Here is a 26661-nt window from a genome sequence, read left to right as displayed (position 1 = left end):
ATATTAATTCAGCATCTCCCCTGCTTTCTCTGGCCACAGTACTATATCCCCTTCAAATTTACCTGACTCTCACTTTCCCCTGAGCTTCTCTTACGCAGCAGAAATCGAAAAAAGCCCCTTGGAGGAAAACACACACAGTTAGTGTTACATGTCATTTTTCATCTCTCTCACAATGTGTTATCTCTGGTCTTATTAGGACTAAATGGGTACCTCAGTCCATAATCACAATGAGCAAAATCACCACAGACCCGGGATCTTGAAAATCATTCCATGCATGCTGGCCTTCCAGAAGTTCTCTGTGTCCTTCCAAACTGGCCCCCCCCCCCGTGTCTCTGGGGAGACCTTTGCATGTGGCTTAGCATGGAGTATAGGCAGGATTTGCAGCCCCGTTCACCTTTCTTGGCCCTTGGCCAAGTGCCCTCGTGCAGTGAAAACACTGCAGAGCGGCGCTGGGCAGAAACACGTTACTCTCTAGATGCGCTTCACACCAGTCTGCTACGGACTTAGTCGCACATGCAGCATTTGCTGGGGGTGTGGCTGTGGGGAGAAGGTGCTTTTATTTTCCTGGCTGCTCTATCCTATCCTATAAGTTGAATCACACCAAGTAAACACCTGAACCCAACTAGCAAAGTTATCTATAGCTCTCTGACTTTCATACTGCAGGCTGTCACTGAGGTGTCAGTGAATTGTGCAATCAGTTTAAAGGCCATGACCAGCAGGGAAACACGAAATACTCTTTTTGAATACAAATAGAATAGAAAAAAATCAGAGTGCACAATAAGTTTGTTTCAGAAACTACTTATGCCCATATAGTATGTGTATACTGAATTGTGACATAAAACGGAGCTCACAGCCCAAGCACAGTGTGATCAGTAGAGAAGTCCTCAGTGGAAAGGGACCCTCTTCTTTTTGATAATCACTAGCAGTGTGACCATGGGGCAAGATACTTTCCCTTTCTCTTTCTCCATTTCCTTATTATAAAAGGAAGAGACAAACTACTGTCTAAAGTTTCTCCCGGTTAAAGTTCTATGAGGTTTGGATAAAGGGAATAGAGAGTAGGGGCCTGAAAAACAGTAGGGTGAGAAGGGAAGTTTTCTTGCCACTTTACAGAAGGGACTCATATGTGCTACCTTTCGTCAGCTTTGAGGGAGGCCAGCCCCGAAATCCCCAACCATGTGGCCCTCCCTACCCCAGAGCCTCCTAGAAGGCCTCTGGCCTGGCCTGAGGCCTAGGAACCAGGCACCAGGCCAGCAGGAACAGGTGCAACCAAAACCTCTCCCCGTCCACCCTCTTTCCTTAAAGGACTAGTGAAAGCAGATGAATCTGTGCCAGTCCTGTTCTAACTCAGCTTGGGCTGGGGAGCTAATTCTGCTGATAAATAAATTAGGGTAAACCATTAGGGTAATTAAACATTCTTCCTGCCTTTGGTGAGGAAATTGAAATAGGTGAGTTCTAAGTTCTCCTCTAGTTGTAAAATTCTGCTTTAAAAGACCAATATTTACCTTCTGCTTCTTTTCTTATCTTCCCCTTTTGCAATTCGATGAGAATAAATCTGTTTTGAAAGAAAACATGATCATGATTATCCATTACAACTATTTCCAAATCCTTATTCATTCCCTTTGACTTTAAATCTTATCTACCCAGTGAGATGATAACTTTTTTAAGGAAAGGAATTCTACCCTGTTTAATAATCCTTTGCCTCTTCCACAGTACCTAACTTAGGGTCTTGCATGCAGCTGGCGATATATTTTATTGACTGTTTTAGATAACGTTCAACAGATCGTTCCTAATAAAAACTCTTAGAAGTAGGAAAAGAAAAGAAAAGTATCTAGCAGAAACCTAAGCCTTGTTTTAGAGTCAACAACAAGAGCAGGATGCCCATCATTACTGCTACTATCGATCAATGTGGAGGAGGTCTTAATCAGTACGAAAAGAAAAACGAAGTATTGGAAAGGAAGAGACAAACACATTTGCATATGAAATGAGGGACCTAAAAAGACCAAAAGAATCAACCGAAATTTTATTGGAAGTAACATGAGTAAGATGGCTACATACAAAATCAAGAGATCAACATATAAGCCTCAATAGCTTTCCCATATGACACAAATAACTCACTAAATAACAGAAGAAACATCCCGTTTACTATATCAAGAAAAATGCATAAAGTACCTAGGAATAAACTTAACCAAAAATTTGTAAGACCTATGTGATGAAAATATTAAAACTTTTCTGAAGGACATTAAGAAGAAGTACTACATGGCATGAGATACCATCCTCCTAGAATGTTGTAAAGAGGTCAATTCTCATCAAATTAACCTACAAATTCAATGCAATCCATTTATATCCAAAATAATTTTTAAATAAAACCTGGCCAGCTGACATTTGGTAGAGAATATGTGTAAGAATCGATATGAAATGCATGAAAAAGAAGGTCAAAGAGTAGGACCTTGCCCTACCAGATATAAAATATGTTATAGAGCAACTGGAATTAAGCAGTGTGATATTGGTACTGGTACAGGACAAGATAACTGGATCACAGAATAGAGTCCAGATGAAGATAGTATATGAGACCAGGGAAGAAAGAATAAACCATTCAGTGAAAGATTTGAAAACAATTAGATCTTCATGTGTGTGTGTGTGGGGAAGTTAGATCCCCTGCCTCAACCACACTAAAAAACAAATACAACAAATTCTAGAGAGATTACAAAAGTACTTGAAGAAGATATTAGTGATTACTTTTACGTCATGAGGTGACAAAGGCCTGGCTAACAAAAGCCACCCCACATGAGCCATGAGGAGAGGACGGGCAGATATGGTGGCAGACTGTCAACACACCTCCTACTCTGCACAGCCCTTGCCCCTTTTTCCCCTGGACTGTTTGTCTTCTTCTTGTTGACTTATAAAACTCTTGGGAGTTCCCTGGTGGTCCAGTGGTTAGGGCTTGGCGCTTTCACTGCTGTGGCCCGAGGTTCAATCCCTGGTCAGGGAACTAAGATCCCGCAAGCTGCACAGCATGGCCAAACCCCGCCACCCCCAAACAAAGAAACAAACAAAAAACTCTTTATAGTAAAGAAATACTGGTTTTCATTGAATTTCAGTGTTTCGAATCTTTCCAGTGTTTTTGTCTCTAAGGAGACAAGACAAAAGAGTGGAGTAGGGAGCACAAGCTTTGCAGTCGGGTAAAACTGGCTTCTGCTTTTGGTTTGGCCACTGGGGCCTTACATTGATCTCCTTCATCTATGAAGGAGGGATAGTAATATCATCCTCACAGAACTGTGGGCATTAAATCAGACAATATATGGAAAACTCTTCATCTTACGCTTGGCATGAATCAGTGCTAAGCTGGTGTCACAGACAAGATGGTGGACTATATCAAAGGCTCTGCTTGTGGCATCAGGCTCTGAAGATTATAAAAGATTATAAAAATACTGCTTTTATTTCCTTCTAATACCTTTATGTGGTCTTTTTTCACATTTATGGAAATATGTTTATTTAAGATGAAAAATGGGGATCTGCTATTCTTTACCCCCCAAATAGTTAGGCAGCTAGTCTATCACCATTTATTCATTTCCCCCCACTGATTGGAATATTAAAACATGACATTTCAGAAGTCTTAAGAACACATGGGTCTATTGCTGGACTCGATGCTACTTCAAATAAATATTCGGTTGCATGATTCCTCACTGTGGAATTGACATAACGCCTCACCTCTCTTCCGTTGAACACCATTAGTGTCTACCATAGGGAGAACACTGCATGGCCCCTGTCCTCGAAGAGCTTATCATATAAGTGGGGAGAGGAAATAACGGTTAGGACTCCTCGCTTTCGCTGCCTAGGGTACAAGTTCAATCCCCACTTGGGGAACTAAGATCCCGCAGGCCAAAACAAAACAAAACAACACAAAACAAAACAACACAAATGCAAGGTTAAACTCTAGAGAAGTTAGAAACAATAAAAAGGGGACTTTACAGAAATTCTAAAAAAGCAAAAGGCCACATGCCACCTGGAGATGTAGAGGGTACAGTCTGGGCAATGGCCAATGACTAGCAAGCTGACCCCATGCTAGTCCCCAGCCTCCTAGGCTCAGAAATCATACTCTTCCTCACCAAGAGACAACTCGCGTCTTCCTGTTGTGGCAGTCTCACTTTATCAATATCACAGGATTGATCAAAAATCAGAATGCCAAAGTATTACTTGACAATGAGAAATACATCTGTTCTACACACAGGGCATCCGTGTCTACACAGTCAGAGAATTACCTTCTGTGGAGACAGGCCTCCGTGGCACACTAAAGCACAATCACACAATCGAAGGCTACTTGGTGACAACAGAGTTAGAAAAGGAATCAGCTGAATCCAGAATTTAATGGGAAGGCCTGAGGTAGCTGGATCCATCCATCTCCTCAACAGGCACAGCCTGGCTAGTGGGCCTGACTCTTCAGTTCTGCTGCCTAAGGTGCCACCTCTACTCTCGGGCAATGTGAGGATGGGCGCTGCCCATGTTGGTCTCTCCTCACCTTTTCTATGCTTTCACTACTGACCAACCCTCCTGCAGATAGACACATTTCTCTTTAGAAGTTAGTACATCATGTCAGGTTTTATTCAAGTCTGATAGGCCAGGAAGCCATTGGTCCTTACACATCTCTGCTCAGCTCCATGATGTGCTAACCTTGCTGTTTCTCTCTTGGGGGGCTGCCTTTTGAAAAACTGCTTCCCACTTTTGTGAGCTCTGAGGGGAGGGGACTGCTTTGCCATGGCCCCTAAGAAATGGTGACAAACCTCACAGGACTAGGATCAGGAGGGCTGGAGTATTCAGGGAAGGCTTTATGAAGAAAGATATCTGAACTTGCGTTGGCTTTTGAGAGATTCATAGGACTTCCACAGGCAAAGCAAAATCAAGGAATTTTAGATGGCCAAAGGCACAGACAAAAGCAGGCATGGATGTGGTGTAACTAGCGTATACTGAGGAGCTGCTTTGGCTGCAATGGAGGGCTGCCATTACAAGAGAAAAGGTAAATAAAGTAGGTTGGACTGGTAGGGTAGAATCAAGATTGCCAGCTTATTAAAATCACTCTTTTAATGTTAGCCACTGCCTGTTGGGAAAAGTAATAAACCATTATGTAACTGAACAGAAGATAAACAGGCTAGCTCCAGGAATAGGCTACTATAAATATGACATGCTTTAGGGTAGCCTGCTGCAGGATTTTACTTGCAGTGTTTTAATGGAACCTATCTACACAATTCCTAATACACTGGAGAAGCAAGCTGCTAAGTAAGCCTAAGGAATTGACGAGATCACACTTTGATCTTTTAGGCATGTCCTTTTAGCCCTCCCAGGGTGACTGATAGCTCCATGAGTATGGAGATCGTATGTCTCTCATCACTTCAGCCAACAAGGAAAGAAATAAACAGTAGAATGAGAGTGACTGGTGAGTACATCAAATCAGCATAGTTTTTGAGTTGAAGAAATTTTACTATCATGTCAACTCTGGCCTTCTTATAAACTTAACTTGTCAAAACAGTCCAATGGCTTGTTATCATGGATCCAACTCCAAAGAGATCTCCTGGGAGTGGAGTTCCTTTCAAAATCCTGTGGGGACTTCCCTGGTGGCGCAGTGGTGAAGAATCCGCCTGCCAGTGCAGGGGACACGGGTTCGATCCCTGGTCTGGGAAGGTCCCACATGCTGCGGAGCAACTAAGTCCGTGCGCCACAACTCCTGAGCCCGCGTGCCTAGAGCCCGTACTCCACAACAAGAGAAGCCACCGCAATGAGAAGCCCGCGCACCGCAATGAAGACATAATGTAGCCAAAAGAAAAAAAAAAAAAAGAAAAAAAAATCCTGGGAATATACTTTTCAGTAAAAGAACAAAGTGTATCTCAGTCCTCATGACTAAAGAGAAGAATCAAGTAGTAGTAGGTGGAAAGGTGGCTTTGATTCTCAGTTTGTGGGTTCTGAATCTGAATGAATTATTGTCCTTACCTCAATGAGACAGAGAAGTGTAACCAAAATCGTCACTACTACAGTTACAGATATTGCCAAGATGAGTTTGTTGTTATAGCCATATCCTGGAACTTCTTTTGTGAGCTAAAAAAATAAATAACAATTTTTTACAAACAAGGAGATAGAAGGGATGAACGCTAACTATTCTTAAACCTATTCTAAACAATCGCTAACTATTCTTAAACTACTATAAAACCCAATCCTTTCAGGCGAGTAGCTTCTATAAGAACAACCCAGATTTAATGTTATTAATCTTATCATTAGCATTTTCTTCTACAATTTAGTTATCTACAATTTATTTATCTTGCGTTATGTCCTTTTCTCGTCTACCCTAGGAATAGTGGCACACTCTCTCAATGAGCAAAGTGGGAGATCACTGTCTTAGCCAGTGTCATGGCTGAAGATAAGATACAGACTAGGAGCCCGTGGTATTCCTGCTTGGGCACGTCCATGGCATGTCCTAAACTGAGTAAAAGTCCAGGTCCCATGTTTCAGGGGTTCTCCTCACCTCACTTGACTCCTGCTCTTTCTGCTCACTCTGGGCTTCTGTGCTCTCACTGATATAGTTGTCACTTTTCCACTGGCCCGTATCCCATTCCGCTTTGGACACCTTTACTTCCTGCTGCTTGCTGAGAAGCTTCATCAGGAGGCCTGTTCTAGAGATGAGGTTGGCACAGGCCAGCTGCACGTGGGTGTCCGAGCAGTCTATTATCAAAGTCTGGATAACATGAGAAATGAGCCTTCGCACGTCATTGTTGGGGATGAGGGACCGTAGCTGCTGGTTTAGCTGAGTTTCAACTTGATCACCCGGGGATGTGAGCCCTGGGAAAGTGAAGCCTGTGGGCTTAGAGGATAATTCAGTGCCCGTGTTGTGGTGCTCCCATTGTGTTTCGTTGGTGTGTTGAACAGGTGGCATACTGTTGTCTGCAGCAACAGCAGAATGCGCAGTGGAGACATCCTTATGGGTAGTGTTTTCAGGGCCGGTTCCTCCGGGCAGAGTAGAGTTTCCTGAAGAAATAACTTCTTCAGAAACATTTTGTGCAGTATTGTTTTCTGAAGTAGTGTTTTCTGTAGAAGGGTCTGAAAGAGAAAATAATTCTGGAAAAGGATTTTCCTGAGAAGTCACTTCTCTTGAAGGTGAAACAGCTTCTCGCGGAGGGGAATTTATGAGACTCCTCACTACAGAGAACGGAGGGCTTGCAAGCATCATTCTATTGAGTGAACTTTTCTTTCTGAACTTTCGACTCCTTTTGACTTTGGGTTTTCTCTGGACCCGATGAGTCCTAATTTTATGGAAGATGTATTTTTTCCCAGAATGTGAGATTAGTTCAAAATCCTTAATATTTCTAACTCTAGCCTTTGCATCCTCTAAAACAAGTATAGTGTTGGATAAGTCTTTTGATTTGCTTTTAACCTCAGATGGGGATTTTGGAGGGATGGAGGCAGAAGGCCTGACCTTGAAGTACTGTTTCAGGGTAGAGGAGCCTGCTGCCTTGTGTTCTTTTATGAATGAAGACTCCGCATTGGAGGACTTTCCCACCAGCTTCCTGGGCCTCTGCACCATGAGAAGCTGTTTCAGCTTTCCTGGGGATGGCCTCCTGAGCCTTCTTTCTTCGGCAGTGCTCGCCACAGATGGCTGGGCATTCTGTTTCCTCCTGACGCTCTCATCTCCCACTGCTTGGAGGTGCATTTTCTGTAGGCCCCTTGGGCCCTTGAGGACCCTGTTCACTCTCAGCAGCTTTTCCTCGGTACTCTCAGTCTTTGCTGGGCTGTCTTTCTGTGGTTGGGCAGTTTCCAATTTCTTTAGAAAGAGGTAGCGTTTAAACATGGCACTTAAAAGGTTGGAACGCGTACGCGTGGCAGGTTTTTCTTCCTTTTTAACCTCATCAAGTTTTTCTTGCGTTTCTGCATCTAACACATTTTCCAGAAAATGGAGTTTCCTCAATTTGTTTTTATTAGTTGAATTCTTGCGTACAGGTTTAACAGAAGGGCTCCTTGTATTGTTTTTCAAAAGGCCCAGGAGCATATCTCCATCTTGTGTATTTGAAAAAAGAAGTTGAAGGAATGGTAATAATGTTGATTCCACATCTCCGAGATTTCCCTCTGAGATGTAAGGCAGTATGTAATTTCGTGCACGGATAATATCACTTTTACTATTAAAGTCCAGCTGCTCATTCATGAAGCCTGACAAGCTGACAGCACTTTTATCTGAGGATGCCCTCTCTGACTCAATAATCAGCTCGGTGCTGTTGTTCTTCTTCCGGGCTTGTAACACCTTCATCAACGATCCTTCTGCATTCCCAAGAGATGTTTCTTCGTCTGTCAAAAAAGAAGAGACTGTTTTTGATCATTGAAGACTGATGGGACAGATTTTTGTCAGTCCACAGCCAAATGAATTAGGAATCACTCAACGTTTGAGTGCCACTTAGGAGAAAAAGAAGCCCACACTTAAGCCTATGACTGGCAACAACAAAATGTGAAAAAGATATCTCTTGAAAAAGTGGCTATCTACTCAGAAAATCCTGTAGCGTGAAATATAGTAACTATATTCAGGATTACTCCACTGGTTTCCAGGGGCCAGTACTCAAGAAGAGCCAAGGCTGGAAGACAAATACTCCCCTACTCAGCTGGACTCTCCGCAGATCTACTGTGACTCCTCACATTCACATACCCCATCCTGTCCTGCCTGAGAGGCAGAGGAGTGTGAGGCCTCCTCTCTCCACCTCTTCAGTGTGCTTGCGTTCTTGCTACTGTCACAGATGACCACGACAACAACCGCCGCTAACAGGTCGTCATCTGGACATGTCCTTCTCCACCCACCCACCGAATCCTTTGCTCAGTCCCTGCTTCCATATATCCCAGCCCCCGTAGCAGAAGGCTCTATACAGAAAAAAACACGATATCCGCCCCGGCTCTTTGCTAAAATTTGGGCAGGGATCTGGGCTATAAGTTAAGAGATTTGCCAGACTGTATGCCAATGTGGAACGTTCAACAAATCAGTGGAATAATACTTGAGGTCGTAAAATGCAGAAGGGAAAAAGCAACTTCTGTCAGATGGCTACTTTGCTTTCATTTCATTTTCCTTGTAATATTTCCAGCTTTACTTGGGGAACCATCCAAAGCTTCTGACTGTGTGAAGGTAATGTGTACCATTGTGTAGCTGGGCTTCTCTTCCAAAAGGATTAAAAGTATTTTTGGTGAGGGTCAAGGAGGAGGGAAGGGTCATGAGAAAGGAGGAGCATGGGCTTGCAGAGAGCCCCAAACTGGGGACAGGAGATCGGGGCACTAGGGTCATAGCACTTACACCTCTGATCTTGTTTTTCCTCACCTGTAAAAGGAGATTAAAAATGCCTTTACTGCCCACTTCTGGGGGAGAAGGGAGTAATATAATTAGTAAAAAAAATTGTTTGGGGGAGTTCCCTGGTGGTCTAGTGGTTAGGACCCGGCACTTTCCCGGCTGTGGCCCGGCTTCAATCCCTGCTTGGGGAACTAAGATCCCACAAGCTGTGTGGCACGGCCAAGAAAAAAATAAAATTGTGTTGAAAAATCAGCAATATTGTCTTTATACAAGTAGCAAAGTGTTATTATTTATGAGGTGCTCTCGATCACTGAAAGAGACCTGTATTCAAGCTACCTGGGCATGATAGCACATTTTGGAAGTCATCAAGTTAGTGCCAATAAATCTAATATATAGAAAAATGGTTGAAAGCCCCTGAGTGTTTTGTGGATAGAAAAGCTTGAGATTCAGAGCAAGTTCAGAGCTGGACAGTCTAAGAATAAACTAGCTCTCCCAGCCATTAGAAGGGCTAGGTAGCAGCTTCTGGTTATGGAACCAGAAACTCTCAGGCTCCAAATAGGACATAAAACAGCATCTCTTGTACTCTTTATAAAATTGCAGAAACAAACAAAATAAACAAAAATATATTTATATCTGTCTTATAAGACAAAGGGTACTTGAGACCTAATGTATATAAAATCAGTTTACAAACTGTGATGCACTATATGAATAAGTTCTCGTTTGCAGAGGGCACAGCATAGGATATGTGGCCATTAATGTTAATTCCCTTCCCCCTTCCATTCCTTTCTCTTGTTCCTTTATGTATGTGGATCATTTACATTATTAAGCTAACAATGTAACTGAGCTATTATTAGCTTAATAATGTAATCAAGAATCTGATTTTTAGCAAGGGCTAGTTCTGAGAAACTTAGGAAGCTGGAACTCTGAATGAATGAATTAAAATAATGCAATTACATCATTAATTTTAAAATTTATCATTGATTAAAAATAAAAATTAAAAAATTAAAAAATTAAATTAAAAATTAAAAATTTATTATCCCGCAATTGAGACTCACCGCAACGTGTGACGTCTGTCAGGCATTCACTGTCACAACGCAGCTTGACTGTCTGACAGACAACCTCAATAGTAGTTTTAAATTGGCAGAGGCAGCAGGCCATACGGCTAGGTAAGATCCTATAAATGGAAACACAGGTAATTAAATTCGTGGTAAAAGAGTTACTTGAGTAGGTAGAAGAGGTAGGCCAAGGCCACCACAGACCAGTGCAAAAAGGAGTTCTTGAGGCATATGGACTGGAGAACCGGATAAGGGCTGGTTGGCCAACTGCTGCTCTTGACTGTTGTAAATAAATATAGAGGAGGAGAGAGGTGCCCAACAGAAGGATTAGGATGGCAGTAGGTATGGTATGTCTAGCAAAAAGGGAATAGGGATTAGAATTGGGTGACACTGATCTGTAGTTTAATTCAGAAGTATCTCCTTCCCACCCGAAAGCCTCACTTTGGGTTGAGAGTACACAGGAAGAAGGCAGACTTCTAAGAAGAGTCTGAATAAGACCGCACCTTCTGGAGTCCCTTTCTCAGTTCCTATTGGTGAGTAGTAATATATTACAAATTATTCTAGTAATAAAAAAGCATCATGTGGTTAAACAATAACAGAGATTGCATTGGCCAAATCTGGACAAAAGGAACATTCCAAAGAATAACATTATCATTATAATAAGGTATAACATAGTTAATTTTAAAAAAGGCACATGAGTTCATAATGATACTCAAAATGAAAAGCGGGGGAGCTCTTCTTTATAGAATAATGTCAGCTAATAAATGCAAAAGGAATGACAGAATTAGGAAAGTGTCATTTTGCAACTATCAATGTAATAATCGATTCAGACAAGGATTATCACTGATGCACAGTTGGGTGAAGAGTTGTTTGAAAGTAGGATCTTCACTGTTCCCAAACTATCACCCCACATATTATTTATCAATTACCAAGGGGAAAAATAACTTTACAATGGAGAGATATGGAAGATACCACCTTAGTCAAGTGATCAAACTTAGCACTGGGCCACCTGAAGTGCTGAAGTATGAAGAATACATCACCTATATAGTATTCTTTCCCAAAATGTTTACTTTGAATCTAATGAGGAAACAGACAAATCCAGATTGTGGGGCAACTTACAAGACAACTGGCTCAGACTCTTCAAAAATGCCAATGTCATAAAAGACCAAAAAAAAAAAGGAGGGAAATATTCTAGATTAAAGGAAACAAAGACACGACATGCAATGCCTAATCTTTAATTGGACCCTGTATCAAAACAAAACAGACTTAAAGAATGTTATTGGCTTCTGGCCAAGATGAAGTAACAAGGTCCAATTTAACCTCCCACCTGAAACAATGAAAATATCAGACAGAACATATGAAACAACAGTTTTCAAGAAACTGGACCTCACACAATAAAGTTCATTGATCCCCAGGAGATGGGAAATAAATGAAGTGATCCCTATAATTGCCCGAACTTACTTCTCTGAGAGAGTTTTCAGGCCATGGTACAGGGAAGAGAAGTCCAGGCAGAGACTGGTGGACTCCCTGACTGAGGAAATGGAGCTAAGAGTCTGGAAAAACCAAGGTAACTAGAGGTCACAAAGCAGAGTATCAGAGAGAAAAGAAGTGCACAGACAAAGAACTCTGGAGATATGCAGAGGGATCTCTTGAGAATTCAACAAAGTATTGGTCAGTACATTTGTGTGAGGAATTCCTTGATGCCAGGAAAAGAACCACATGAAAGGATTAATAATAAGAATAACTGGATATCACACAGGGTTGTAGGAATAGTACCTGTTCCTACAAGTCAGACTGGAAAACCTCATGATACTCAGAAAGGACTTGTCTCAGTAGTTGCAAATAACGAGCTCCAGACTAAAGGCTACTTGGACTCCTACCCAACGAACCTTAAAAGCTAGACCTAAAAGAATAAAATTGTTCTGAGTAACTTAATTTCACCCAAAACAAAGCCCAAGCATTTTACAGGAATATAAATATATATAGCACACAATAAACTAAAACTCACAATATCTGGGATCATATGAAAAATTGCCAAGCATGCAAAGAAGTAGGAAAATGTGACCCATACTGAGGAGAAAAGGCAATCAATCAAAACTAACCCATCATCTATACAGATGTTAGAATTGGCAGAAAAGAACATTTAAAAAGTTATTATACACGAAGAAAAGTTATTATAACTGTATTTCATATGTTAAAAAACCCAGACTAAACCCTGAAAATGTTAAGTACAGGCATGGAAAATGTAAAACAGACCCAAATTGAGCTTCTAGAGATTAAAAACAATGTCTAAATGAAAAAGACATTGAACGAGGTTAATGGCAGATTAGACACTGCAGAAGAAAGGGTCAGTGAACATTAAGGCATAGTAATAGAAACGATCCAAAATGAAACAAAAAGAGTACCAAAACAAAACAACAACGAAAATGAATAGCGCATCAGTGAGTCCTGCAACAACTTCAAGTGGCCTAATACATGTGTACCTAGAGTCCATGAAGGAGAGGAGAAAAATAAAAATTTGAAGAAATAATAGCCAAAATTTTCCCAAAATGGTAAACACTATAAACTCACAAAGTCAAGAAGATCAATGAACTTTAAGCATAAGAAACATGGACAAAACTACACCAAGGCACAAAAAATAGTCAAATTGCTCAACACCAGCAATAAAGAGAAAAATTTAAAAGCAGCCAGAGGAAAAAACTATACACTACATACAGAGGAACAAAGATAACAATGACAGCAGAATTCTTGTTGGAAACAATGTAAACGAGAACTCAGTGGAATAACATCTTTAAAGTAGTGAATTGAATTCTATCAAGCTAGAATTCTATACCCAGATCTGTCAAAACAAAAGCAAAATAAAGACTATCTCAGACATACAAAAGCTGAAAGAATTCATTACTAGCAGACTTTCACTATAAGAAATGTTAAAAGAAGTATTTCTAAGCAGAAGCAAAATGACACCAGATTGGAATATGGATCTACACAAAAGATTAAGAATACTGGAATTGGGACTTCCCTGGTGGTTCAGCGGTTAAGAATCTGCCTGCCAATGCAGGGGACACAGGTTCGATCCCTGGTCCGGGAAGATCCCACATGCCGCGGAGCAACTAAGCCCGTACGCCACAGCTACTGAGCCTGCACTCTAGAGCCTGTGTGCCACAACTACTGAAGCCCACGCACCTAGCGCCTGTGCTCTGCAACGAGAGAAGCCATCCAATGAGAAGCCGGTGCAGCGCAACAAAGAGTAGCACCTGCTCGCCACAACTAGAGAAAGCCCACGCGAAGCAACAAAGACCCAACGCAGCAAAAAAATAAATTAAAAAAAAAAACTTAAAAAAAATTTTTAAAGGATTTTAGTCATTCGATATATGTCTCTGACCACAATGGAATTAAATTAGAAATTAACAAATCCGAAAAATCTCCAAATATTTGGAAACTAAACAACACACTTCTCAGTAACTTTGTGGTCACAGAAGAAATCAAAAGGGAAATCAGAAACTATTTTGAACTCACTGAAACTGAAAACATAATATGTCAACATACGGGATATTGCTAACGCTGTACTCAGCTTCCTCAACTTCCACCTTAAACTGGAAAAACGAGAGCAAATTAATCACAGAGTAAGAGAAGAAAGAACACAATAAAGATCAAAGTAGAAATAAATAAAATGCAAAACAGAAAAATACTATAGATATTAAAAGGATAATAAGAGAATATTATAGAATGCTTTATACCAATAAATTCAAGATGAAATGGACAAATTCCTTGAAAGACATGCGCTACTAAAGTTTATTCAAGAATAAAGATATTAAAGAAATTGGATGTGCAGTTTAAAACCTTCCAACAAAGAGAGCTTCAAGTCCAGGTGGCTTAACTGAGAAATTCTACCAAACACTTAAGGAATAAAATAATGCCAATTCTACACAAACTCTACCAGAAAGTTGAAGAGAAGGGAATACCTCCCAACCTATTTATAAGGCCAACTTTCACCGTATCAAGATTACACAATGACATTACAAGAAAACTATAGACCAAAATCTCTCATGAACACAGAGGCAAAAACTCTTAACAAAATTTTAGCATATCAAATCCAATAATATATAAAAAGATGATACATCATGACCAAGTGGGGTTTATCTCAAGAAGGAAAGGTTGGTTTAATATTTGAAAATCAATTTACCCAACTTAGTACACTAAAAAAGAAAAATCAGGACATCTCTGGTGGGGCAGGGGTTAAGAATCTACCTGCCAGTGCAGGGGACATGGGTTTGAGCCCTGGTCGGGGAAGATCCCACATGTCATGGAGCAACTAAGCCCGTGCACCACAACTACTGAGCCTACGCTCTAGAGCCCGTGAGCCACAACTACTGAGCCCATGTGCCACAATTAGTGAAGCCCGTGCACCTACAGCCCGTGCTCTGCAACAAGAGAAGCCACCACAAGGAGAAGCCTGCATACTGCAACGAAGAGTAGTCCCTGCTCGCCACAGCTAGAGACAGGCTGCGTGCAGCAATGAAGACCCAATGCAGCCAAAAATAAATAAACAAATTAAGAAAAGAAAAGAAGAGAAAAATCGCATAATCATTGCAATAGATGCAGGAAAAGAATGAAAAAATCTAACATCCATTCCTGATTAAAGAAAAAAACAGCCCTCAGTAGACTAGGAATGGAAGGAGACTTCCTCAACTTGATAAATGACTTCGACAAAAAACCTAACATCATATTTAATGGTGGAGGACAAAGTACTTTCTCTCCAGGATCAGGACAAAGGCAAGGATGTCTGCTCTCATTACTTCTGTTTCACATTGCACTGAAGGTTCTAGCCAGTGCAATAGGGCAACAAAAAGAAAAGAGATATTCAGAATGGAAAGGAAGAAGTAAAACTATCTTTATTTGCAGATAACATGATTATGTAGAAAACCTGATAGAATCTACAAAAATGCTGCTGGAACTAACAAATGAGTTTGTCAAGTTTGCAGGGTACAAGATCAACATACAAAAAGATTAATTTATCTCAACAAACAAGCAGAGATCAAAGTTTTAAAATACTACTTATAACAGAATCAAACATATAAAATACTTAGAATAAATCTGACAAAAGATGTAAAAGACTTGCACACGGAAAACTGTAAAATATTGCTGGGGGGAAATTAAGGAAGACCTAAATAACTGGAGAGATATAATGTATTCATGGATCAGAAGATTCAAGATTGCTAAGACATCAATTCTCCCCAAATTGATTTATAGATCAAAATCCCAGTAGGCTTTTCTATAGAAATTGACAAGCTAATTCTAAAATTCATATGGAAATAAAATTTAGAATAACTAAAACAACTTTGAAAAAGAACAAAGTTGAAGAACTAACAGTAACTGATTTCAAGGCTTATGAAGCTACACTTTCAAGACATTGTGATAGTAGTGTAAAGATAGACAGAAAGATCAAGGGAACAGAATAGAAAGTTCAGAAGTAGAGAGATGTGGATAACTGACTTTCAGGTTCAAAGGCATTTAAGTGGAGAAACGATAGTCTTTTCAACAAGTGATGCTGGAACAATTGAATATCCAGGTGCAAAAAAAAAAAAAAAACAAAAGAACTTCCATCCAAACCATGTACAGAAATGAACTCAAATTGGTTTAGAGATCTAAATGTAAAACATAGAACTAAAAAACATAAAACTATAAAACTTCTAGAACAAAACAGGTGAAAAATTTTATGACCTTGAGTTAGGCAAGATTTCTTAGATACAACACCAAAAGCATAATCCATAAAAGAAAAAAATAGATAAATCAGACACCATCAAAATTAAGAATTTCTGCCCTGCAAAAGACACTCCTGAGAGAATGAAAAGATGAGTCACAGAATGGGAGAAAATACTTAGCAACTTACATATTGGATAAAGGACTAATTTCCAGAATATATAAAGAACTCTCAAAATTCCAGAAAAGTATAGATAAAAGATTCAGAGATACAGATGCAAAATAAGCATATGAAAAGATGTTTCACATGATTAATCATTAGGGATGCTACAGTGAGATACAACTACACACCTATTAAACTCTCTAAAATTAAAAATACTGAGCATAGCAAGTGTTGGCCGCAACGTGAAGAAAATGCAACTCTCAAACGCTGCTGGTAGAGATGTAAAATGATCAAACCACTATGGAAAATAGGTATTTTTTAAAAACGTAGACATACACTTACCAATGATCCAGCCATTCTACTTGCAGGTATTTACCCAAGGGAAATGGAAGCATACATCCATACAAAGACTTGTACACAAATATTCATAGCAACTTTATCTGTAGTAGACAAAGACTGAAACAACTCAAATGCCCATCAATGGTGAATAGATCAATTGTGGTACATCCATATAATGGAATACTATTCAGCAATAAAGAGAAATGAATTACTGATATATACAACAATATGGATGAAGATTAAAATAATCATGCTGAGTTAGAGGCCAGTTAGAAAAAAGTATACACTTTATGATTCCATTTACATAAAATTCTAGAAAATGCAAACAGAAAGCAGATCAATGGTTGCTTGGCGATTGGGAAGGGCAAGGAACGATGGGAAGGAAGAATTACAAAGAGACATTAAGAAACTTTCTGAGGTGATGGACATTTTGATTTTGATGATGTCTTCATGGTGTGTATGTATGTGTGTGTGTGAACACAGATTACTGTATGTCAATTATACCTCAAAAAGCTGTTAAAAGAAATGATATTATATGAGAGAGACAATTGGGGAAATTTGAATAGCAACCCTTTATTAGGTAATATTATTGTGTAGGAATTTAATTTCTTCAATACTGTGTGTTAACAGTATTGTAGTTACATAGGGAAATGATTTTTAATATCCAGAGAGGAGGGCATCTAGCTGACAAGAGAGGGATCGCAATTGCGGCAGATGCTGTGGAAGGCTGAGGAAGATGAGGCTAGAGCAGGGACCAACAGATGTGACGGCGTGGTGAAGACAGTCATTTGTCAGCTGACCTGACAAAGACGGTTGGAACAGACTGCTAAACGCAGGGCCCTTTCCGCCTACTAATCTCATGCAATCCCCTCAGCTAGCCTTGGCATAACAGAAAGTTTCTATTAGCTTGCCATATTGGAGGGGGGATGGCACAATTTAAGGTGCAGTTAGTTGTGTAATAAACTGTCACAATACGGTCCTACAGAAATAGTTTTTTAAACTGCAAGAAAATGAAACTTGACCCTTCCCTCACAACATATATGAAAGTTAACTCAAAATGAATCATAGACCTAAATGTAACTATACAACTTCTGGAAGAAAACATAGGAGAAAATCTTTGTGATTTTGGGTCAGACAATGGGGTCTCACACAAAGATTTCTTAGATAAGACACAAAAAAGCACAAAGCATCTGCTTTGGGTTTGTGAACAAAGAAAAACTGCTAAGGGACTTCCCTGGTGGTTAAGACTCCGAGTTCCCAATGCAGGGGGCCTGGGTTCGATCCCTGGTCAGGGAACTAGATCCCGCATGCATGCCGCAACTAAGAGTTCGCATGCCACAACTAAGAAGCTCATGAGCCGCAACTAAGGAGCCCATCTGCCGCAACTAAGACCCAGCACAACCAAATAAATTAAATAAACATGAAAACAAATTGCTAAATTAGAGTTCATCAAAAATTTAAAACATCTAGTCTTCAGAGACACTTTAATACAATGAAGATAAGTCACAATCTGGGAGAAGATATTTACTAAACACATATCTAGGAGAAAGGACTTTTTCCATTGCTTTTCGTATAAAGCACTCTTAAAACTCAATATAAATATCCAATTAAAAAACGGATTTGAACAGACACTTCATTTAAAAAGATATTTGCACATGAATAGACACTCAACATCATCAGCTATTACAGAAATGCAAAATGTGGCAAAAACCACGAGATGCAACTACACACCTACTAGAAAGGTTAAACGTTTTTAGAAAACAAATATAAGGATCAGTTGAAGATGTGGAGCAACTGCAACTCTCATAGACTGCTAGTGGGAAAGCAAAATGGCACAGGCACTTTAGAAAACAGTTTAGCAGTTTCTTAAAAAGTTAAATATGCACTTAGCATATGGTGAAGCAATCCCACCCTTAGGTATTTCACCCCAAAGAAATGAAAACATACGCTCGCACAAAACATATGTTCACACACACATGTGAGTGTTTTCAGAGGCTTTGTTCATAATAGCCAAAAAACTAGAAACAACTCAAATGTTCATCAAATGATGAATGCGTAAACAAACTGTGTATCCACACAACTAGAATACTACTCAGCAATAAAAAGGAATGAACTACTGACAGGTGCAACAAAACAGATGAATCTCCAAAGAGACTGGCTAAGTGAAAGAAGCCAAAAACAAAAGGCTACATACCACATGATTTCATTTATAAGATATTCTGGAAAAGGCAACATTATACGGACAAAAATCAGATTGGTGGTTGCCAGGGGCTGGTAGCGGGAGGAGGATGGATTGACTACAAAGGGACATGAGGGGTCTTTTGGGAGTGCAGAAGTTTTCTTTACCTCAAATGTGGTGGTGGCTACAGAACTATACGTTTGTCAAAACACATCACACTGTATATTTAAAAATAGTGAATTTTGTTAAGTGAAAATTATACATAAATAAACCTGACTTAAGAAAATAATACAACAAACCTAAAAAAACAATTGAGTGAAAACAAATGTAAGAAAAATCAACTTACAGTTTTTCCAATTCAAGGGTCATCATGAGGATGCTTTCAATTGTTGTAAGTGACACTTGTGTTGTTCCCATGTCTCTGAAGGAGAAGCCCAAACATGCATGATATAAAACCCAAAGACAAAAATTCTAAACTTAAAAAGATACTTAACATGTGATTACTTCAGTTCTGGCTTCTTACTTGCCATACATGATAATTCCAAAGAGCTCTTATTGAAGAAATTTAAATTTGCATCATCAAATTAATGGCCTTGGTGCTGAACGGTACAATCATTTTTTATTATCCTAAGTTCTCATTTTCAATTGCATCTACCTCTTTTGATCACTCTCTTTAAAAAAAAATAATGTACCCCTTATTCCTTTTTGCTTTCTGGGATAAATAATATTCCTACATGCATCTACATGTTCCATATCTATATGTGTTCTTCAACACTGTTCTCATTCTCTGCTGGCTGTCTTACCCATGTGTATTCTTTCTTAATCGTTTTCTTTGCCAATAACTTTTATTTTCAATAACCCAGTTAAAATCTAAATTATGACTTTTTAGCCAAAGTACTCAATCTTTGACGAAAGTAAAAAAAGAGCAGAAATTATCTCATGAGCCATGAAACTGTTGCAATACTTACAAATATTTTAATGCTGGCAATTTAAAAAGATAAGAATCTTCAACTGTTGTCAAAGGATTATGATTGAGAATTCTGAAAAATGGAATGGAATTTAAATTATCTGCATTTTCGATTACTTCCATGAAAGCTTATATTCATTTTTTTTGGTACGGAACGTGAAGGTTTAAAAAAAAAATCATTTTCTGTCTTTACCCATAAATCACCCTTAGCATCTGTAAAACACTCTTTCATTGGGAACTACCCAGGTCTCTAGATGATAAAGTGGAGAAGAGAAACAAACAAACAAACAAAAAAATAGAAAAAAAAAGTGGCCAGTAAAGACAAAATATGCCAAAGAACTTTTCAGGTTAAAAACCCTAGAAGTGACTATGCTGGTAGGAAGCCCTTGCTCTGTAAAAAAGTACTATTTCTAATGTCCTCCATAATTCAAGGTGTTTTTCTTTCATCTCTACAAATTTTTTAACATTTCATGATTTAAACTACCCAGTGAAAGACAAAAATAGGGCTAATTCCTTGGTTCTGGAGCCAAAGAAGAAGAGATAAATCCAAGAGGAACTGGTGAAAGCCATACTCCCATCACATAGTCCCATGCGTATTCCTGTATCATAGCCTTTGTTACTGTGTATGTAATCACCTGTTTACTTGTCAGTCTCCTAGATTGCCAGCAACTTGAGAGCAGGGACCACACTTTATTGTCATCATTATTCCTGTGCCTGACATAGTGCCTAATATTTACTAGGTATTTAATAAATGTTTGCTGAATAAATAAATAACATTTTGTTTATATATCAATAAAATAAACAAATTAATTTTGGGGAACAAAATTTTATTCCAAAATGCTGGAATAGATTTTCTTCTTAGTTCTTTCTTTCTTTTTCCTTAGTTCCTTAAAACAAATAAGGGGGGAAAAAAAAACCCAAAAGAAACAGGAAGAAAGAAAAGAATATCTGACTTTAGGTTAACTCTACTCAAGAATTATTAACGTATTTTTGCGAATATTGTAAAATAATTATCAAAACTAATATCTTTTGGGTTGCCAGGCATCTGTGATCAGCATTTAACATTTAATCCTCACAGTAACCTTATGTGATAGATATATTACCCCATTGTACAAATGAGGAAACTGAGGCACAGAGAAGTTATATAACTTGTCCTAAGTCATCAAGCTAGTAAGAAGCAGAGCTGGAATTTGAACTCAGTTCTGACTCTAAAGCCTGTGTTTAACCTGAATGAAAAAAAAAGTGGGGGGCGGGGGGGGGGTTTAAAACATGTTACTTTAACCTTAATTTTGAGAGCACTAAATATAGAAATACCTTTTCAAACTTCATCTACACATCTGGGAAAGCCTCTATGAGAATTATATTTTCTCTTTTTATTTATTTATTTATTTCTCTTTTTATTTATTTTTTCCTTAATCATCTCCCATGATAAATATTTAATTAGCCTATGGTCATTGGGACTTTAGAGATTTTAAAAGATATTGCAGGAAAATCAGTAAAAATGATGGAGGAAGGACATCTGAAAATTCATCCCTCCATAGAAGCAACAATAACAATAACAACAACAACAACAGCAACAAAACTGGCAAAAAGGGTCAGAATCAACTTTTTCGGAACTCTGGAAATTTAACTGACAGGCTTGCAGCAAATTGGGGAGCAATTTATTCAAGGAAAACAAATTAATTTCTGTAAGAACAATGAGATCTGTGTTGCTTGAACTTGTCCTTGACCTTTGCTCTCCATGCCAGTGGTAGCCTTGAAAAACAGCCCACATCCCTGGTACCAGGAGGAGCAGCATGGACTGGGAGGTCCTTCAAAGCCTCATTCCCAAAGAACTGTCATTGTTTTACATGTCTGGTGGTCCCCTGGAAGACCTCACTTGAAAGGCTTGCCTTTGACCTGACTGAGAGCTGTCTAGTGAGAAAAGCCTCTCCTCAGGTGGCATTTTTGGAAAACATTTTCAAGCAAATATTTTAACATGGCGGTTGCATGAGGCAATGGATAACAGTTCGGGGCAAAAAACAGCCCAACCGAAAAGCTTAAAAAGAAAAGCTGAGGAATGAGATGTCCACAGAGACTTTGAAATGTTCCAGTGTATTCCTGGGAAACTGGAAGACCACAAGACATATTCCTGGGAATCTAGGAAAATAACTGTTAGCATTAATAAATGAGTTCAGCAAGGTTGTAGGATATAAGATCAATATTATTCCTACACACCAGCAATGAGTAATCCAAAAATGAAATCACGAAAACAATTCCATGTGTAACAGCATCAAAACAAATAAAATACTTAGGGAAAAATTTAACGAAGTAAGTGCAAGATTCACACTGAAAAGTACAAAACTGTTGAAAGAAATTGAAGAAGATCTAAATAAATAGAAAGACATGCTGGATTCATGGACTGGAAGATAATCTTATTAAAATTTCACTACTTCCCAAATCGACCTATGGTTCCATAGCAATTCCTATCAAAATCCCAGCTGACTTCTTTCCAGAAATTGCCAAGCTAATTCTAAAATTCATATGGCAATTCAAGGAAACAGAATAACCAAAACAATGTTGGTAAAGAACAAAGTGGGAGGACTCACACATCCTGGTTTCAAAACTCAGTTCAAAGCGACTGCAATCACAGTGTGCTACTGGAATAAGAACAGACATGTAAATCAATGGAACAGAATTGATAGTATAGAAATAAACCCTCATATTTATGGTCTATTGATTTTCAACAAGGGTGCCAAAACAATTCAATGTGGAAAGAACAGTCTTTCCAAATGATGCTGGGACAACTGTACATCCACACACAAAATAATGAAGCTGGACTCCTACACTTCACACCATGTATGAAAATTAACTCCAAATGGATCAAATATCCAAACGTTAAGAGCTAAGGCTGTGAAACTCTTAGAAGAAAACACAGGAGTAAATCTTTATGACCTTGCATTAGACAACAGTTTCTTAGATATGATACCAGAAGCACAAACAACCAAAGGAAAAATAGATGAATTGGATTTTATAAAAATGAAAAAGTTTGTGCTTCAAAGGACACTATCAAGAAAGTGAAAAAACATATAGAATGGGAGAAAATACTACAGGTGGGAAGAATAAGATGCAGTTGGGAGAAGAAAAGTATAGTAGTTGCTAGGTGTGACAATCTCAAAATTTTGAACTCTTACAAATAAAACAGCCACCCTAAATCACCCCAAAGGACAGACCCAAGTTAGTTTTGTTTTTAGCGTTTATGCCTTTCTAAATCTGAGAAGCTGCCAGGATTCTAGTACACAGCAAAAAGTGACGACAACACCCTGAAGTGTGTAAGCTTTTGTGTGTACATAGCTATCGAAAGGAAACCAATGCTAGTTGACTGGGGGAGCATTAGAGCGGCTCTGTGACCGCAGCTCAATTTGCCTTCATAGTGTGGCCACACCTACCTCATTGATATTCTCAACAATGGGGTAAATAATTCAATAGGGATAAGGCTTTGATTTTCCTCTTATTCTCTCTTAGTGCTTATGTTCTTGGTACAATATTGATGTACCACAGACAAGCCAGCATGTGAATGTCCTCTGTCTGGTTAAGTTATATAGCCTTTCTACATTGTAGAGTCCTTCAGTTTCTAAAATCATGGAGCTTGTATTGTTAGGACCAGTGAAGTGACTAAAAGAATTTTTAAAAATAAGCCATCAGTCTGGACCTGCATAGATGAATGAAGGAGAAACACTTTAAAGTCAGAAAAAAAAGTAGACTTAACATTTAGGATTATCAACCACTGCTGGTTTTCCATAATATATTTCATTCCTGATTTTATCTGAAAGAGATACGATTACTACCACCATTCAAAAAGTGGTACTTTATTAATTAATAAGCTCTTAGCTCATCTCTGAGGTCGATTTCGGATTTCAAATAGACTACCACACTGCTAACTACTTCACCTGATGTTTGTCAATAACGTAGAGGCTTCATTCAAGAAACCTACTGACTTATAATTACCTGAAACCCGGTGATGAATCAAGGTTTTGTGGGGCCTGAACCTCATCTACTTTGGGAAATCCTGTCTAATAAAAACATGCACAGCTATGAATACAAAAATCGCTAGGACCCCTCTCAAGACCTTGGAAGGGACCTATGCAAGTGAGGAGCCCTGAAGCCTAAGCTTCATTGAATTCATGATAAATCCACCTCAGCTGGGGCCCTTTGCCAAACTTATTTAATGCAGGCAACTTATAAACACCCCAGTAATATGTCATCATAGGTAGTAAAATGACTTAACTCGAGGGCGGCATCTTCCCTTGGTGGCTTGCCTTTGGAAAGAGATGCAATAAAGTCTGTATCTCACCATGGCAAATGTTTCCTGAAGCAAATTAGCTTTGTCTATTAGAAAGACTTAGCCCAAAACAAAGACTTAGTATACTGTGACAATCTTTTGAAAGTAACCGTGAATGAGTTTTAGGAGTACAGTACTAATTTATTTCCAACACCAGAGAGTTTTGATTCTTTCACTACCTTTTCCTGTCATTTAAGAGGAACACAAATTCAAAAGGAACAAGTTGGTGCCTCTTCCATTACAAATCTTTTCTAACCGACCACCCATTGTCTACTTCATCACCCCCCTCCTCACCTTGTTACCCTGCTGCACAGATGCTAGAATGGCTCTCATATATGCTTTCCCATCAACATCCATCTTTCTCCTTCCAGGATGAAAGCTTCTTGGGGACAAAGTCCCTGCCCTATGCGTCTTTGTATCCCCAGCACTTAGTACAGTGCTGACACACAGTGGGCATGGCACTCAGTGAATGTTTTTGAATGAGTTCATTAATTTTTAAACTGTGATTTATTTATTTATTTATTTATTTATTTCCACAAGGTATTTTCCTGTGTTGCCTACATAACTATAGTGAAACTCTGATTCTTATAAGGAACTCTTGGTGTTATAGGATGTTTAGGAAACGAGGTGAGTTTAAGACGTTGTATTGACGCTACTAAAACCTCCTGGTGAAGGGACCTCATGAGCCTGCTCTCCGGTGTGCTGGCAAAGGAAAAACTGACCCTCGGTGCTCTCTCCCCAAGGTAGGCATCAGCACACTAACCAGGAAAAGGAAGGAGGCCGCTAAAGATAGGCATCTGCAGGAATTGCTAATCCAGCTCCAGACACAGCCTCAGCACCTTCATTAACCCAAAATGAACTGTGTGAAACTGGATTTCTGAACCACAAGACAGGTAAGAGAGTCTTTTCCAAAGCCAGGTGTAGAAGAGCTCTTTACCTTGAGTCTAAAATCGCCTTCGGGCCATTGAACGTACCCACTCTCATTTCCTTGTGCCATGAGAAATCACAGAATTTTTGAGTTGAAAGGGTGTAAAACCCACACTCCTTACTGAAGAGTAGTCAGCAAAGAAAGTATATTGAATTAGGCTACAGCAATGTATTTTCTTTGTATTTCTCACTCTACAGCTGAACACAAACAACGTCTTTTTCCACACCTCAAAGCTTCCTATTGGCCACAGATAATTCACTTCAGAGATATATGCTGTTTGAAAAATAATGTTCTGGGTGGCTGGGGAGAGCCCTGTGGTGGGCGTTCAGGAATTCTTTCTGCTTTACCATTTAAAAGAGCTAATAATGGTTGGGGAAGCACCCACACCTTTTGCTCGCTGACGAATTCGGTGCTAAACTTAGCTCTTTGCAGCTCTGTGTTGCATACATTTTAAGCAGTTAGGAAGTTTGCACATGAGCGGGAATCAAAGTGAAATTCAAAAGTGGACCTTCATGGCCCATTCGCATATTGGAGAGACATCAGTGGGATTCCATGACAATGGTAATTTGAGTGTTTTTGCTTGGTGCCTTTTATTGCCCGTGCCAAAGATCAGTACTATGGAAAGCAGAGCGTTTCATATATATGAGTTAAACAAGTCTCTTGGCCTCTTTGTGCCTTAGTTTCCTCATTTGAAAAAAAAAAAAAAAAATGGCTCTCAAGACATACTTTCCAGAATTCATACTGGGCTTACACCCAGCTAACCAATAACTGCATGATGCTTTTACACACAGTTTTTTACACGTATTCATCTTCGATTTCACTTACAACTTGTGTAAAAACTGCATTCCATGCCAGGCCTGAAACGTTCCAAAGCTCAGTTCTGTGAGTAAATTGCAACTAAGATTTCTACAAAAAAAGACACAAGCAAAAGAAGAAGAAAAATATATATTCTTTCAGAACATTTATCCTTTGGCAATAATTCTAATTTATATATGACGAAACATAACAACACTACTCCCTCCATACACTAAAGAAATCTCACTGTGGAAGACATTCTGATTTATACTTTCATGATTATATATGTGGTGCATTAGATACAAAATAGTAAATGCTCATTAAATACTTGTGTTAAGTGATCTTTATTTCTCTAGAAAGGCAGCACTATTGACATTTTGGGCTGGATAATTCTTTGCTGTGGGAGGCTCTCCTGTACACTGTTGGATGTTGAGTAGCATCTCTGGCCTCTGTCCACTAGATGCCAGTAGCATATACAGTTCTGACGAGCAAAAATGTCTCCAGACACTACCAAATGTCACCTGCGTGCAAAATCACCCTGGTTGAGAGCCACTGCTCTATAATGATTCACTCTGATCTGTGTAATAATTCTCACACTAATCTTTGCTAGAGACAAAAAGGATTTGCTACAAAATTTTAGTAGTAATTTTAATCATATTTCAAAATGAGTAACAAATTAATTTTATAAAAAATTAAGCTTTACAAAAATTCCAAATATAATGAAGTTATACTTGTAACTTACATAAACTGCAAAAAAGGTAGTGGTTCAAATGTACGTCTTTCGATAGACTGTATTTTATTGCAGGATAAATCTCTAGGACAAGTAAAAGGAAAATATTACCTCAATTAGCTATTAGATATCTAATTAGTAGGAATAACTAGTAGACTTTAGAATGATAATAATAAATAAGAAGCT

General features: G+C 38.9%; 1 protein-coding gene across 2 annotated transcripts in view; it reads right to left on the bottom strand.

Annotated features, from left to right (window-relative positions):
• The window catches only part of LOC137754315 (leucine-rich repeat-containing protein 37A3-like), a 43580-nt gene that overhangs the window by 485 nt on the left and 16434 nt on the right, over window positions 1-26661 (bottom strand). Inside the window, exons 4-12 of one of the 2 annotated variants that reach the window (XM_068529858.1) lie at window positions 26488-26559; window positions 25776-25856; window positions 19703-19774; window positions 19081-19155; window positions 10354-10472; window positions 6509-8319; window positions 5980-6084; window positions 1503-1552; window positions 63-117 (exon numbers count right to left, since the gene is read on the bottom strand). In XM_068529858.1, the coding sequence (XP_068385959.1) occupies window positions 63-117; window positions 1503-1552; window positions 5980-6084; window positions 6509-8319; window positions 10354-10472; window positions 19081-19155; window positions 19703-19774; window positions 25776-25856; window positions 26488-26559 (2440 nt within the window). The remainder of the gene's footprint in view (window positions 1-62; window positions 118-1502; window positions 1553-5979; window positions 6085-6508; window positions 8320-10353; window positions 10473-19080; window positions 19156-19702; window positions 19775-25775; window positions 25857-26487; window positions 26560-26661) is intronic. The other variant, XM_068529859.1, reaches the window with a different exon arrangement.

The sequence above is a fragment of the Eschrichtius robustus genome, chromosome 20 (genome assembly GCF_028021215.1).
Source record: "Eschrichtius robustus isolate mEscRob2 chromosome 20, mEscRob2.pri, whole genome shotgun sequence".
NCBI lineage: Eukaryota > Metazoa > Chordata > Mammalia > Artiodactyla > Eschrichtiidae > Eschrichtius > Eschrichtius robustus.
Note: the sequence above shows the minus strand (reverse complement) of the source record. Positions and strands in the feature narration are given on the sequence as shown.